At 37.7% G+C, this 17,170-nt stretch overlaps 1 protein-coding gene across 6 annotated transcripts in view; it reads left to right on the forward strand.

Annotated features, from left to right (window-relative positions):
* The first annotated feature begins 2,980 nt into the window (after positions 1-2,980).
* Positions 2,981-17,170, forward strand: part of DPY19L3 (dpy-19 like C-mannosyltransferase 3) — a 42,281-nt gene continuing 28,091 nt past the window's right edge. For 3 of the 6 annotated variants that reach the window (XR_012776949.1, XM_075510736.1, XM_075510738.1), the window contains exons 1-7: positions 2,985-3,324; positions 4,879-5,021; positions 6,519-6,652; positions 13,690-13,780; positions 14,630-14,751; positions 14,952-15,097; positions 16,789-16,912. Coding sequence is in view for 5 of the 6 variants with exons in the window: in XM_075510736.1 (XP_075366851.1) it covers positions 4,919-5,021; positions 6,519-6,652; positions 13,690-13,780; positions 14,630-14,751; positions 14,952-15,097; positions 16,789-16,912 (720 nt within the window). In the remaining variant the exon portion in view is untranslated. Of the gene's footprint in view, positions 3,325-4,878; positions 5,022-6,518; positions 6,653-7,142; positions 7,268-13,689; positions 13,798-14,629; positions 14,752-14,951; positions 15,098-16,788; positions 16,913-17,170 lie in introns of those variants that run through there. The other 3 variants (XM_075510737.1, XM_075510740.1, XM_075510739.1) reach the window with 3 other exon arrangements.

The following is a 17,170-nucleotide window of genomic DNA, read 5'->3' on the forward strand; positions in this document are numbered from 1 at the left end:
AGAAAACACAAATGTGAATAGTATAAAGAAATTGAATTTAAAGTTTCATTCAACCATTTCCTGTACACTATGGTTTGTAGATGTTTGACTAGCGTTTGTTGGGATTATGGAAAACTTGGTACTAACATTAAGACTTTGCTACCATACGATCTAGTTGGAACACAATGAGCAACAAGGATATTGATAAATAATATCCTTTCACTGCTTTGGCAAGTATAAAGCCAGTGTTACAGTATTTATAATAGTAATACAGTAATAATACAATAATACAGTATTACTGATTGCTTGCTACAGTTTGATGTATTTGAATTTTATAATACAATTTTCAGAGATTAATATCAGTCTAGAAGTTCTTTAGTTTTTCTGTATACTCACAACTTAAAACATTAAATCTCATTATCAACAGACATGTTGCCTAACTAATGCATTGTTTCATTGAGAATATGCTGAATAACTCTCAGGTGTAGCTCCCTCATGACATAGGATTTTTTCTTTTTACCCTTACATTGCTCTAGTCCCTGGCAAAAAGAGGCAGTAAAGAATGCCGTAGTGTGAGACTTTCCAGCTATTACTGTATTTCAGCTGTTGTCCCTAGAATATTAGGCAAAACAGCATCAGATTCATCTGTTCTGAGTACTTCCATACAGAGGATCAGGGCAGAGGGTTTTTCTCCCACTCCATTTTTTTCTAGTTCTGTACCCAAACACTTAGTGCAACAGGAAATATGACTTGTTAAAATATTATATAGAATTGGGAAGAAATGCATCTTTTTCTTTTCCCTACTGTCTAATCTTCTGCTATTTGAAACTTGAACAATAGGTGTTAATATTTCAAAGTGATGGCTATAGCTGATTAGTTATTCTAAAATGACTTAAAGGTAACATTTACTCTTAGATACATTAACCACTATGTAAGGCTGTCTAATGCTTTTCTGTTACACAAACTGTTTTCAGTTCGAGTAACACTATTTCACAGCGTGGATTGTGTTAGTAGTTCGGGAACATCAGTGGAATTTGTACTGCTGGTAATCTGCAATCATTTCCACAAAACAGAAAACTTCTTAACTGACCGTAGTAACTTGTTTATCACATAAAATATATATTACATATATGCAGTGTCATAAAATACAGTAGAATTAAGACAACTGTAACTCCCCCTCTTCTCAGTACTACTGCCTGTTGGCAACCACGCTACACAGCCTGTCATTTAGTTAAAGATAACATCTACCCAAGTTTTGATTCTACAGAGAACAGGTTTTTGGTGGTCCCAAATTTATTGAACATGCATAATTACTGGATTCCTAAAGCTCTTAAATGATGATGTTTTCTAAGCTGTTTCTGCAACTTTTTGTTCTGTGTAGATTTTACTTTGCATTGTCCTCTCTACAGGTAGTGGATAAACAGAATTTCCATTGTAGGAAACATCTTCCACAGCATTCCTTTTCTTAGAAATTTAAGTACCTTATCTGACCTGCTTTACACAAAAATGTACACACAGTCAAGATATTTTTTTTCTTTATTTACACTGCAAAATCACTTGTATGATCTGTATACAATATGTTCATTTTAACACACACATGTATGATGTGGCAGTGATGCTATTAGTGATAAAAATAAGGTAAATCTAATGTGCATTGTAAAGCTTGTAATTCTTCAGTTTCTGTATTCTTACTTTAAGCATTCCCCACAAATGTACCACCTGCCTTATTGCTCAAAAAAAATAAGTATGGCTAGTCTGTTTGTTGTAAATTGACTTATAGTAGAAATTTTAACTATTTGGAGAGCTTAATCAGAGGAAGTAAGAGAAAATCATTCTGTTTGTTCTAAAAAATACTTCTAAAACATATTAAGTGTGCAAAGACAGATACTGAAAAATTTCCTGATTTGTAATGTCCTAAGTCAATGGCTTCAAAGCTCTGAATTACCTGAGTGATTACTAGTCACACAGTTTTCTTGGCATCTCTGAGCATGTTTTCTATGAATTTCATACCTCTTTTTGCTCAAAATACTGACTTTGCCAATGAACCACAGTTGTGGAATCAAAAAAAAAAAAAAAACCCAAACCCAAAAGTATTGCTGGACTGTAAAATGGTGATGGAAAATCAACTGAATATTGTCCTGAAGAAGTGAACTCTATCCCCCCTGTTCCACAGAATTTGTATGGATTATTGGGAAATGTGACAGGATCTGGGCGTTGGCATGTTGGTAAAGGCTCTAAGGGGACTTTTTTTTCTATGGTAACTATCTTTAAGGACACTGCAAATAAAATTTACAAAAAGAATTACTGCAAGGGTAGGTTGTACCTGTTAAGTGGAAAAAAGTCTGGTGTTGGCGTTATCTTTCTGCTACAGAGATAAAGGTCTTTTCCCCCCCTTGCATGTTTACGCTGCAGTTCATCGAGAAATACAACGGAGCTTATAATGAACTGAATGCAAAATACACCCCTACTGTTTAGCATTCTCATTTAAATTAAAAAATCACTTCACATAGATCTGGAACTACATCTATGGGTGGAAAAAAAAAAAAACAGCACTACTAAAAACAAATTCTACGTCACTAGTTGAGAGAAGAATCTCTCGCGCCTGTCGCCAGCCCCGCGGCCACCGCGCCCCAGCGCAGGCCCCGCTCCCCTCGGGCGGCGGCCGGACCGCCGCTGCGCACGCCGACTCCGCGCAGGAGCAGCAGATCCCGCCCTACGGCCCCGAGCCGCGCAGCACCGCCCCCAGCCTCGCTGACTGGATTTTCACAGCCCGGCGCGGGGGCAGCCCGGGCAGGCACCCGCCGCAAGCCCGCCTTTTGAAATTTTAACTACTTAAAGCCCTTTCGGGGTGGGGAGGGACGGGGACCGGGGCGATTTTGCCTGTCTCTGCTTTCGCTGACAACCTTGCCCCGCCGTACTTTTTTTCGCAGAGCCCGAAAGCAGCAGAGGAACCCGAACGCGCCCGCCGAGCGCTGCGGAGGGAAGTGCCGCCCCGAGCCCCGCCGCAAGGCGCGGACAGGCCGCCCCACCCGCAGCCCGGCCCCGGCCCTCAGCCCGCCCACTCCCCAAAGCCCGCGGCTCCTCCCCGCGCGGGCCTCCCCCGTCCGGCGGCGGCTGCCTGCCCACCGGCGCGTCCCAGCCCCCCGCCGAGCCCGGCGCTCCGGCTGCCGCAGCCCCTCCGCTCCGCCTGACGGGCGAACAAAAGGCGCCGCGCCGCGCCGCGCCGCCCCCGCCCCCGCCCCTTCCCCTCCTCGCGGCGGGGCCCGGGCGGTTCCGCGCAGGCAGCGCCGGTAGGAGAAGCTGCTGCTCCCGTGCAGCGACCCGCGGCCCTCGGAGCGCCGGCAGGTATCGGCCCCGCCAGGGGGGATGCGGAGGGGAAGGGGAGGAGACGGGCGGACGGCCGAGCCGCCGCCAAGCAGGCCGCGCCGGGCCGGGCCGCGCAGGCCGCAGTGATCCGCCCCGCCGGCGGCGGAAAGGCGGCGCTGTGCGGAGCTGCCCGTGCCCCGCGGGGCCCGCCTCGGCCGCCGGGGGAGCCGCAGCCCCAGGCCCGGCCCTCCCGCTTCCCCTTCCCGCCCTTGCCCAGCCCCCGGGGCCGCTTCCTTCTCACCGTCGGCGGCTCAGGCGCGCTCGCTCTCAGCCGCCCTCCCGCCTGTCCGCCGCGCTGCCCCGTCGCCACCAACGGCCTTGCCCCGGGCTCCCCTTCGTGCCCCCCGGACCCGGCCTGCAGCCGCAGGGCCTGCCCCCGCCCCGCTGCCCCAGGCCTCGCCTCACCTGGCCTCGGGCAGCTGTGGGAACGGAGGCGGGACGTTCCCTTCCCGGCGCCCTGTCGAGGCTTTCCCGCGTGTGCCGGGCAAAACCCTTCCCTTCGGCATAAGGCGTTGAGGAAAGCTGGCTGAGACTGGCAGTGCAAAGAGAGAGCATGGTTGTGATGTCCATCTTGCCTATATTAATTAATTGTCAAGTTTTCTACAAACCAGTTATTTAAAAACAATTTAGATACATGCTCACATAGCTCCCTCCACGTGTTTTCCCGGGCATGAGGGAAAGAGATGAAGCTAATCCACTGCAAAAGCTTTAAAACAACAAGGTTGTGTGGTTGAGGCATATTTCTTAGAATATTACCATTACCAGTCAGTTACACCAGTGGTAACACAAATACCAGTGTTTGCGCTCTGGTAGCAGATTTTTGCATTCAGGATGGGACATCATTGATTTTTCCAGTGTAGAATGGCAGGTTGAAGCTGTTTTATGTATGGACCATGCTCAGAGCAGAGAGCACCTGGGAATTAACAGGGGAAGGACTAGCTGCTCTTCTTTTTGTCTTTTTTGTAATGTTCTCAAATGTTATGGTGCTTTAATAGTATAAAACATCAAGGATTTTTTTAACGCTGTGTGTCTTTTTTTTTTTTATAGCGCATGTGCTCTGGCATCATTTTTGTATCATAAGATAGCCCCCTTTTTGGGATTTCCTGAAAGCCAAGATTTAAACAACTGGCTTTCTATTTTAGGTGTCCAGCTAAAATACCCTAAAAGGACTAATTTTTCTTTGAAGGGCTTACACTTTTTCAAAGAAGTGGAGCCTGGTGTGCATTTTGAGTCAAGGGCCAAAGGTGAGAGCAGTCAAAATAATAATTTTGAAAACATGGTCAAGAGTATCTAAAATTGTGAACTTAAGTCCTTACAAATTTAATATAATGTTTTCTGTACTTTAATTTGCACTCCGAGTTGTACAAATTTTTTAAAATCTTGCATTTTTGTAAGATACACTTCAACTACAGTGTAGTTCTGTAAGTCAAAGTTTCTTATGGCAGTAAAATATGGTTTGGTTTTCAGATATTTCATACAGCATTACGTGAATGTTTGGGTAGGAAGATGCATTGCTTGTATGTGTCCATTTAGGAGTCAGACTGAAGAATAATGAATTAAAGTGACTGACATCATGACAACCATAAGACAGAGAAGGGTTGAAAAAGGCACAGAAGTGGCTGAAGATCAGCCTTCAGAGGAGAAGAATGTGAAGCCTGATGGGAAAATTCTATCTGGTGGGTAATGAAAAGGATTATAACATTATGGCTTTTTAGTAGTGTTTAGCTTTTGGTATCTATCCTAAGCACAGGTTAGAACTAGGTATGTACCAAATACATTTTCATATTTGAGTATCTATCATTAAAATTAATTGGATGAGACAGAGGGCATGCAGATTACTGCATGTCAATCTCACCTCTATTTTAAAATCCCAATTTAAATTGGTGAGAACATTTTTTTTTTTCAATTTACTATCAGTGACACACCATCAGGTTTCATATGCCTATGTAGATTCTTAAATGAATCCCAGTTTGAATAATTGGTAACATAAAAGAATTTGAAGCCCTTTGAGTTGTACTTAAATATAAGCAGATTGCACGTGAAATCTGAATTTAACTGCAAACCCTTGCTTTTTGACTGTAGGACAGAGTAGCTAGGTAAGTTTAAAAGAGAGACATTAAGTGTCTTAATTCAAGGATCTGTTTAAGTAATGAAATACTGACAAAGTTTTTGTTTAGAATTATAACTTTCGAGTTGGCAAAGTTTGGTTTTGGTTTTTTTAATTAAGCTATTTTAAGAGATGTTTCAATCTAAATTCCAAATGTTTCTATATATGCAATGTGGGTAGATGAAAGGAAAGTTATATTGTTGTTTCCACACAAGTATGCTTAGGCTAAATACAAAATGGGGAAGTGGTCATAGTTCTCATCCAGCCCAGCCCTCACTTCTGTTGAATTGCATATTTGGTATCCATTATGTAGATGTCACGCACAGTATGACATAGCCATTTCAAAGATATAATTCCAGATCACTAAGATCCATATTAAGCCTTACATCAACATTAAAAAAACCCAACCCTAAAAAAACCCCAGGAACATAAGTGTACAATAAATTGATCGAGCTACCTAGAAACGCAACCTTTCTTTCCCATCATTCCATCTATAATCTTATTCTGATGTCAGCAGGATGTCATCTGCAATTCAAAGCATGACACCATTATCAAAGGCTGATTTGGCTGCTGTTCAGTCTTTTTGTGGGTATTTAGTGAGACTTCTGAACCTTCAGTGTTGTTTTTTACAAAAAACAAGAAAACCCCTCAAAAACAGGCAGCTGTTTTAAGACATTTGAAGATTTTAATTTCTTACTTTGTGATCTAATAGTCATCCTGTATTGCCTTAATTAAAAAAGATGCCCTGAAGTGTATTCCAATTTAGATTTACAAAACAGATATGGTATTTATCTAGATTTGTGTAGGATCATAGTGTTCTTAAACTATAACTACATTTTACCAATTAAGGCACACCTTATTTCACTTTGTATATAAATAAAATACTCTGAGTTTGCTATATGAGAAAACAAAAAACACATCTCCATAAAGACCTCTTAAAACCAAGTGTCCTGTTACCTACAGAATGTAAACTGTACTAGCACAGGCAATATGTAAATGAGTTTCCAAAATTCCTTTAAGTTGAATTATGTGTTTCACAATTAGAGTGAAATATTTTTCTTCCAAGACCATACAGGTGGAAAACTGTGGAACATACTCTGGATAACTGTTGGTGGAATTGTTGCCATCTCTCTTGGACTTCTTACTTCTGTTTATGTTGCTACACTGCATGAAAATGACCTGTGGTTTTCCAATATTAAGGTAACAGTCATTTTCATAGTTTCATCAGTGCTTTCATAGAGCATTAATATGAGTGTTAGTTGAAATTTCATTTATTTATATATTGGTCTTGCAACTTGCTCAAAAACATAGAATATTTCATTTTTTTAAAATTTAATTTAAAAAAAGCTGTGCTTCCCTTCCCACCACTTTTTAAATACTTGATCATTTCTATAAATACCTTTCCCCAATTTTTCTCCAAAAACATTGCTACACAGCTCCTGCCTCAGTGTAGCTATGATTCTTCCAATCCACTCTATGTTGCTCTATAATAATCTTTCTTTTATCCAAAGCAATCCAAAAACAAACAAAACCCAGGTAAAATAAACAATATGCAAAATCCTGGCACACAGTTCTTTAGTTGTATTTATACGGTGATAATTGTAATACAGTTTAGGCACAGTCTCTTACTATTCAATACTAATTTCATATAGTGTTATCCTAAATGTGCAAACCTCAAAACGTATTTCAGACATTCACCCATGTAAAACCAACCATTCCCAAGATCCAGGACTGACTAGTTTTTTCCTAGAATCATTGCATGGGAAAATAATGCAGCTGTACACATATCTAAATTTAACCAGAGAAAAGAAACAGGTGAGTAATTTTCCTTTTAGATGCCTAAAATTCACTCTGTTAGGTCTATGTATTATGTTATTCAAAGAGTACGTATATTTAATTGGAGTACTTGCATTGCAGTGTGTCTTTCCTATACTATGCACTTTTGCTGTCCCAGAAACATTTATATTCCCATAATAAAAATAGTTCACACTTACTGAAACAATTGCTGTTGTATTATACATATAATACTGTTTTGTACCCACTCTCATCTTTCTTTGAATATATAGGTAGCTTGTATATATATTGAAGGTACACCTTAGGTTTGCCTTTTCTTTCCAAAAGCAAGTATTGATTAATTTCACTGGTATTGTATATTTTGAAGTACAAACAGGCATGGACTTGTGGCAACGTATGAACGTAATGGGTACAGCATTTTTATTCTGTTGAACTGATACAGAGGGACACAAAATTCACTGAGAGAAGCAAGTCTGTAGTTGAAATTAAGTTGCCCCCCAATGGATGAAATGCTCATTTTATTTGATAATTATTGTTTTGATTTTAAGTACACTAGAATACCATTAGCTATCAAAACTGAAATAAAACCCTCTAGATATTTTTAGTCTGGATTCTGTTGTCTCTGTAGTTCTCATTTCATCCTATGGAGTTGATATAACTGGTAACATTGGAACATGAGCAATTTCAGCCAATTTGATGGAAAGATTCTAAAAAGCTTTAAGTTCATCTACCAGCAGGTTAAAGGAGAAAGAGAAGCAGATATTCTCTCATCTCACATTATACCTTCTTCAGTAAGATGTGAACTCCACCAGATAATGCATGTGGCTACAGTGCTAATTTTAAACTGATAACCACAGGGAAAGCGTTAATGAGATTTCCCATATTATTAGAGATAAAATAACCAGTTGTAACACAGAGCCAAAAGTGATCAGGCTTCATACATACTCCTGCTTTTTGGAGATATATGTTCAGTGAGTGTATACTGTTTGTGTTTTGCATGTACACACTCTCAACTTAATATTGTTTCTAAGCATATCTTGCCAAATAGAAGGCTATAGCTCTAACTTGATTGATCAGACAAATGCAATTTATTTTGTAAACACTTAGGTCCCAAGCAAGATTCAAAGGTACTTTTAAAGATTTGTTCCCAAATTATTTATTACAGCTTGAGACCGAACAGGTAGTAACCCCTGCAGTTTATTTGCAAATGCAAAGAAGGTTGGGGATGAGTCAAGTCTGATCAAATTTTCTGCAATTGTCTGCCAAGTCAGATTCTGACTGTGCTTTCACTTTGATTAACACAAAGCTTTCTAAGGTTTTACTGTTAACTTAAATATAGTCTAGACTTGTTTTCTTGCCAGTATCCATATCGGAGCATTTTGCAGCCGTAAGTGAGACTAGCAAGATAAGAAATCTAAACTGTATATTTTCATACACTTTCTCTTAACTAAGCAGAGAAAGAATACATTCAAATATATGTCGATGAGAGAAAGTTTAAACAAAATACTGTTTTGTGAGTAGTACAGGAAGAGAAGACTGCATATGAAGAGCCTGTGAAATTTCCTGTGAAGCTGAGACAGGAAGGCTCACCGTAACATCTGTAAAACAGTATATAGATATCTCTCTGCCGGTATGAATGAGTGGACATTGTAGTATCTCTAGATGTATGTACATGTTTTCCAGCATTTCTGAATTGGCTAATCTTATAATTACAGCACATACCATATACTAATAAAAGACAAGAATAAAATACGCTATGGAACAATCTGAGATCCTCAAAAGTTATGTTGAAAATAAATGGAAAATTTGCTTTTTTCTCTAACATTTTATAAGTTTGGCCAAAGCATATATTTTTGCATATATTAACTGAATTTTCTAAAAATTTTGAAAGAGTAAGTTTTATTTTAATGCATACCCCAGCCCTAATTCTCAGAAGGGAGGACTGTAGTCTAATCCTTGGCACACAATTATTGCATACCTTGCTTAATGAAGTGCAGAGGTTATTTTGTTTTATTTTATTTTTATTAAACATTACATTTAGAAGAAATGGAAGCAATACTAATACACATTCAGTGCTTCATTAACCCTCATGTCTGTGCAACATAGTAGTGCATCACCACTGCTCTGAAACATGGAAAAGAAAATAAGTTCTAAATCAGTTATATTTCCACACATTTTAAATTAGTAACTTCAGTTACTCTGGATTGCCTGTAAACAGTGCAAATGTGTGGATTTTTTGTTACTGAACTCTATATAAAAATTATTTAACAACATACTATCCCCCTGAACTTTTTTCCTTTCTTCCAATACACTACAATTAGTCAGATGATAAGAATTCATACACAAAAGGGTATGCATGGCTACTAAATTAATATAGTGAGACATAATGGGAGACTTGTTTTGTCATTTTTTTCTGCGATGTGAAGGTACTCATCTCTTTGTACATCAGTAGAAGGAGGTCTGCACTGTGTCTCTGACACTTTTGCACTAAACTAAGCAGAGGTTTTCAAATATACCATTTAGGTACAAAAGGTGGAATTCTTTTTCTGAAGACCCCATTGATGTGTGAACGTCATGATTGCTTAGGTACAAAATTGTGCAGTTTGCCAATTGTATTCAACCCTAACAATTGGAAGTAAAAAGAGTTCATTATGCAAAGTCATGATTCTTAACTTCTAAGTAATTGAAGTCACAACTTGCACGTACGCTTGTAGTGATTGTCTTTCTGTAATTTCAATTGCAATTCATAGAAAGCCAGTTCAGTTTTGGGTGTCTTCCAGCAATGGTTCACCCAACTAGAAAAACTGTTCTGTGGTTGTTATATCATTTTGTTCTATTTTGAATATGGCTTTCAACAGTGCATTGATTTCAGCTGCTGTGGTATGTGTGAATCTTGTTCTTATTTGCTAATAAATATGCCTGCTATTATAAATTTGCCATGGTCATTGGAGAAAGATGTAATATTGTTTCCTTGTCAGAAAAACTGAAAACACAGATCTCGAGGAGCAGTTTATGCTATGAAAGAGGTACATGATCAGTACTCTTTTTTTATCCCAAGGCCTCCTGAAAGAACTACAAAAAAAAAAGATAATGCAGAGTACCATGTCACATAGTCAGAAGCTATGTTTGTGTACACTTCCAGCAGGGATCACAGAAGGTTATAATCCCTTACCTTGACCAAACAGTTTTGAAGAAAAAAGTTTGAATATCTTCTTGTGCATTAAAACAACCTTGTGCATTAAAGCATAAAAAGATTCCCGTTTATGATGGTGAAGGCCAAAACAGATTTCTTAGCCAAAAATCCTTTCTCAGTTTTCTGAAAACTTTCTGGCATGACACATATAACGTGGCTAGTCTATTTTCAGTAATTTTCAATAGCAGTTTAGTGACTGCTCCTCAAGTATAGTATCTTCTAGGAACAGGATCTACTATGAAAATAACAAAATGCAGGGGGCGGGGGGAGAATTGCATCACCTCTCCTGTCCCCTGTTGTATTGCTTGTTCAAATACAAACTGTGAAGAAACCTTAAACAGGGATGAACCAAGGCCACATAGCAAATTAATACTGTAACACAAACAGGTAAACTTCAGAGCTTTCATTTATTCTTCATTCCTTCCGAGTAAGCATTTAGACTACTATTATTGAAATTTCCTTTAGTAAAATTGCTGCTTGCAAGAAGTCAGGAATAAAAATACCAACTTTTAAATCTCTCAGACATGCAGGATAAGAATCCTGGGATTCCTCCTCTGAAGTGCTTATATTTTCCCTTTTTACATTCTGAATCTAAAATAAAGATGAAAAAAAGTGGGGAAACGGGTAGCCAGCTAATTAGAACTCTACAAAATGAATGCATAAGCCATAAAGAGGAGGACAGTCCAGTACTTTGGTGGTACTTTTACAAAGAAGTACCTGTTGAGTGGTTATGGGTACTTTTACTCTGGATCAAAAGTCTGATCTGAGTAGGAACCAAGGCATTCTAACAGATAGGCATGAGGTTAACCAGCCAAGAGACCATGTAGAAGGATTAAATACGTTTGCTGAAGGCATGATTTGCAACCAGGAACACTGATAGCAGCTGGCTGTATTGAGTTTCTGCATTGAGAAGATTTTCGAATCTTTCTGATCTTAAATTGAACAACTAAAAATATTTTCAATTACACAAATTGTGCTTTAGCTTTGTCAAAAAAGAAAACTAATTGGAGCTTTGCTTATGCTCTTTACTTATAGAAAAATTCAACTCAGGCTTTGGCTGCTTGCTCAGTATTCTGAATGACTTGGATAAGGAGTGTGAGGAAACGTAAGCTCTAGAATTTTGCACTGCCCTTGAGAGGAAAAGTCCTTTATATTTTGTTTTTAATGCTTAATATTATTAGGATACAGTTGCATAAATTGAAATCATATGCAATTCTATAGGTATATTGGAGGATAGTGTTCTTTTTTTTTTCCCTTGGAACAGTGGTAATTTCTTTGTTAAACACTCACAAAGTGAATATACAGGAAGATAAACATGTGCTCTTATAATGCTTACCCAGAAGTCTGTATGTTTTTATTGACATGGAATACTAGGAAAAGTATAAATTGCTGTAGAATTGGAAAACTATTGTGAGTGAATAAAACAGATGTTATCTTAGCATGAAACAGATGTAAAACTCACTAGTGTTTGTCTCATAAAGTATAGCATTTGGTTGAATACAGCTGGTGCCAGGATTACAAATTAATCATGTTTGAATGCATTTTTGCTAATTAGATCCCCCTCTGTGACTACTCTCTCCCCCTTAATAAATTCCAAATGTTAACATTCCTTCTTTTTTTTTTTTATGAGCACTTAGAATCAGCCACTTTTTGGTATTAGAAAACTTTTCAGCAGTGATGAATTTGAAACTAGAGCTCGTTCAAAATTCAGCATTCTCATCTTGCTAAGTGTGTGGCTTTTAGTATTTAGTGCCAATGTCAGTTTCTTCTCCTGGTATTATAATGATTTGTATGTCGTGGAGCAGCTGGAGAGTTTAATTGTGAACTTACATTGAATCAGATGCGTTTTTATCTGTTGATTTTTCTCAGACCAGAACTAATATTGGTTTAGTTTGTCAACAGTTGACTTCAATAAAACACATGTTTTGAGTTAAGATTCTATACTGGGCAGTAGAGGAGGGAGGAACATGATTTTTTTATCTAGCTTTATGTTAGCTCTGAAATAGTATTGATTCTGTTCCAGCAAAAGAGATGGGACTGTATAAGAAAGATGAAAGTCTTGGGATTCTATGCAAGGTTGCATTAACCAGAATGGAATTCATAAAAATCTCAGAAAACAGTAACATTCTGTTATTTCAGTAATGTTCTTTTGTAAAGAAAGCTGGATTAATAAGATTATCTTCAGAAATTTCTTTATGCCTTGCTTACACCACATACAGGAATCTCATTGGATTTTCAAATCTGGATATAAACATTTTCTAACTTACTGCTTATAAGAGATATTTGCTGGGATGTTTTTATATAAACTGCTAAAAAGATCACTAATAATAAAACAATTTTGTGTAAGATGCCTATTATTTCTTTTCAGATTGGTTGTTCGTGCAGTCTTATTTTGTTTAAATGTGGTCACCCAAAGCTCTGAATTTGTTACATTTCATTAGGTCTTCACAACTAAGAGTTACCAAAAGGAGGTGAATTCCAAAGCAAAGATCCTGCACTGAAAGCAGTTTTCTCTAGGAGAGCTTTTCCTATCTCGCTAGACTCCACCTGCTGCAATATCAGCCAAGAAAGAGGCATAGTTTGAAGTGTACCTAGTTTAAATAATTTGAACATTTTAAAATTAAAAATAATAACGTTACCTACAACTAAAAATAAGTAAAGAATTCCTTTTCCTTTAACCTATAATTTGAGAGTGATGAACAGCTGGCTTCCTGCAAGAAACAGCATTTAACAAGTGGGAAGCAGCATCATACCCTGCCAGCTGAAATCTCGGAGTGGCATTATGGTGCAGTACCAAGTATAGCACACTGCATTAATTGAGCCTTAAGGTGGCAAAGCCACGGAAAACTATGGGATGTCTACATATGGAAGAAAAGGTTAAATGCATGGAGCAAGCATATGCAGTTTTAAAGTCCAGCTGTTGGCCACTGCACCTATATCAACATTGAATATTACAAAAAATAGTAAAAGATCCAAAATGTTTCTGAATAGCATATCAGAATTACAAAAGGCATATACATTTCTGCAGTTAACACAGGCATTGACACCTCAGCCATTTGCTTCACACCCTAATTTGTCTGTGCATTTTACCATTACTTGAACTAAGTTGCATAGAATGCACAAACCCAAAGACTCAAGCCACTGTATAGGTCAATTTTGCTGGTGCAGCAAGAATTTGAGTTGAAGGCAGCTTCATATGACTGTGAAAAGCAAATGGAAAGTGAATTTACTATTGAAATTTCACTTGCAGGAAGTTGAAAGAGAAATTTCATTCAGAACAGAATGTGGACTTTATTATTCCTACTACAAACAGATGATTCAGGCTGCTTCCATCCAGCAAGGTATTGTAAACTGTAAAGTAAGTTTTACTTCATGTTGTCAGCTGACTAATATTTTTTCAAATATAGTTGAGAACAAGGAATACCATAACTGTGAAAGATAGTGTAACAATTGTACTACAGACAGACTTATTCTGTTCATACACCAGGGAGCCACTAAGTTATGGACATAGTAAATTTCACAATGATACATTGATTTCTGTGCCACACCTTCACATTCTAATGAAGGCAATCACTTTGAGGGACAACTTTCATATCTGTTGAGGTTTCAGCCTTGCTGGTTTATTCAGTATATTACTGTAATTTTTATTCTTCTCTTGTTTAATTTGAATTATGTGCTATTTGAGGGAAGGAGCAATTTTTTTGCTGTATGCCTGGACAGTAAGTGACACAATGAGCAGCTTCCTTGGAGGTTATATATGATGAAGAGGGTTTTTGTGACAGTCTCGTATTTTCTAGATACTTAACTGTTGCTCCCTAGCAATTTTGCTTATACTACACATTTGTCAATATTAACATCACCTGTGTTCAAAGTAGTGACAAGAATGATTCTCAAGATCCAGTATGTACCACAGATTCTATGCTAGGAATGTAAGTGTAAAAATAAATGTTTTATACATCACTAAATATATAGTATTTGAATTAGCACTCTGAGTCGCATTCAAAGCAGGGAAACTGAAAACCTCAGAAGGTCACGTTGATTCAGAGGTAATGTGATCTGAATCCTTGACTCAAAGTTTGCAGCTTTTGATGAGAGATCCTAAAATACCTTTGAAAAAGTTATTCACTGTTCAAATGAAGACGGAGGGGGAAAATGACAATCTCCTATTTCAATTTCTCTTTATCGTTAAGGTTTACATGGTTTAGTATATGACAATAAAACTGAATCTGTGAGGACAATTAACATACTTGAAAGAATGAATGTTTACCAGGAGGTGTTTCTCAGCATTCTGTATAGGATTCTTCCAATTCAGGTAGGCATTTATTTATGGCTTTAGATTGTAAGTGCATTATGAAGATTGCGCAGTGAATCATAGCTCCCCTTTTTAGCTATTTTCTAATTAGAAATATTTCTGATACCTTTTTAATTTGTAAAAACAAAACCTAATTCATATTAAGTATAGTCCCCCCCGTGAGAGTTTTATGTCAACATCAGTATTCTTGTGTTTTACAGCAATACCTAGAGCCTGTTTATTTTTATATCTACACTTTGTTTGGACTTCAGGCAGTTTATGTCATTGCTCTGTATGTAACAAGCTGGCTTCTTAGTGGAACGTGGCTTTCAGGGTTGTTGGCAGCTTGCTGGTATATTACAAACAGGTAAGTGAGACTAAACATTAGATCTTTCTAAAACTACCTCATTTCAAAGGTAAGGCATTAAACCTTCAAATGCATGATTAGTTGGACAAAAAAATGAAACTATAAGGCCTCTCTCCAGATTAGTCAGAAAATGGAAAAAAAATGTTTAAATAACACAAAATAATTAGAAAATAATCAGAAATGAGCTGACATTGCAGACTAGGATTTTAAAGTTTCAAGAAGTTTGAGTAGAAAATTTTGGCTTAAATTGGTCTCTGAAAGTGGACTACATCTTTCAGATGTGTCTGGATCTCCAGATGATGTACCCTGTCTTCTCCAGCCTGGGATTCCTTAGGTGTTAAAGACACCTGCATATATGCCCTTCAGGTCTCTCCTCACTGCCCCACACCCAACCTCCAGGGATTCCTTCAACTTAAGATCATCCGAAGCTCAGCTTCTCTGTTCCCTTATTCCTGTAGACATCTCCTGCACTAAGACTCAGAGGAAAAAAGATGGTAATTGAGCTGTTCTAGTGCTTTATCACTTGAAGAATTCTCAATTTGGAGAGAAAAACTGAAGAACTGGCTTTAGGCTAGCAGTAAGCTGCTGGCATGAAGCTAAGAATGGTGACATAGACTGTTACCTGTAAATTAATCAAAAAAATAAAAGTACAGTGTCAGTTCTGTCAAAACTTTGATATGTTAATCAGCAGCTGTAAAAAAAGTTTATCTGCAGGCATGTCCATTGCAGAATAATTATAGGTATATAGTGGTAAAATGTTTCTTTCTCCAAAGATGAAAGTAATAAAAAATATATGCAGTGTGCAGTAGTTCACATGTTATTTTATGAGGTCACCTTTTCCATTTACAGAATATTTGGAGCAGATTTGTTTTGTCCATCTTTCTCGTAATTCATGAACAATGGAAGCTTCTTATCCTTTATGCAAATAGAATAAGTACATGGAGTTGATTTGAATAAAGACTTTCTGTCCAGATGAAGTACATCTGAAGCTACCGAGTAACTCCATTTTAGACCTTTTTTAATCCAGCTAAGCATGTCTCAGATGTGTTGCTTACTTTCCTTTTTAGCAAACATTTTCTCTAGACAAGAAAAAAGGGAATTTTTTTTTGTTTTTAACTTTTAATTCAGGTTTTGTAAATGACTGCCCTTTGGGGAACTTTTACTAACTTCCATCACATACTTTTTATGTTAGAGCATTCAAAAAATAACTAGAAGTTCCTAACCGGTTTAGCGGTATTCAAATTCAATGCACTGGGATGACAGTGAAGAAATTGATACCTATTTATTCTTATATGTGCTTTTTGCAAACCAAAAAAATGAAGTAAAATTACCTGTGGTGTGAAAACTCCACATGCTGGATTTTGGGAGTGCTTTTGTTTTGGGGTTGGTTTGTTCATTTTTAAATTACCCAAGCTGTACTTCATAAGTAAGATTTAATCCATAGTATAAGTTTTTTAACAGTAAGTGCAGCTGAAGTACAACATTTGAGGTGCAGAAACAATGCATGACTTGCAGAACCTTCATAATGTTTTTTCAGAGCCAGGCATGTTGAAGGAACTAGAGTGTAGCGCCTCAATTTTTATCAATAAGTAGTTAAAATACCACAAAGATGCCTGTCATTGCAACCTCTCTGTCACCAAGTTGGTGTTTTATTTGTTTTAAATTTATGAAACTCTGTTTGTTTTGTACAGAATAGATACTACAAGAGTAGAATTCACCATTCCTTTAAGAGAGAACTGGGCACTACCATTCTTTGCTGTTCAGATAGCAGCCATCACGTACCTGCTCAGAACTCATTTACAGCCTGTTCAAGAAGTGAGTATTTCTAACAAGTATGACACAGTAAAAGTAGTATCAGAAAACTGTCTGTAAAACTTAGGACAAAATACTTAATAAGCATTTATAGCAGTGGACATATACACACACAAAAATAACTTATAACACTGAAAACATTAATCAGATGAGCCTTTTGTTAATTTAGATGTGGTTGAAATACAAAGCAATACATATGCCTAGCACTGAAAAAAAATAAAGGTAAGCTCTAAAGAGTACAAGACAACAGTACTGTGTATT

The sequence above is a fragment of the Mycteria americana genome, chromosome 8 (genome assembly GCF_035582795.1).
Source record: "Mycteria americana isolate JAX WOST 10 ecotype Jacksonville Zoo and Gardens chromosome 8, USCA_MyAme_1.0, whole genome shotgun sequence".
In the NCBI taxonomy this organism is placed as follows: domain Eukaryota; kingdom Metazoa; phylum Chordata; class Aves; order Ciconiiformes; family Ciconiidae; genus Mycteria; species Mycteria americana.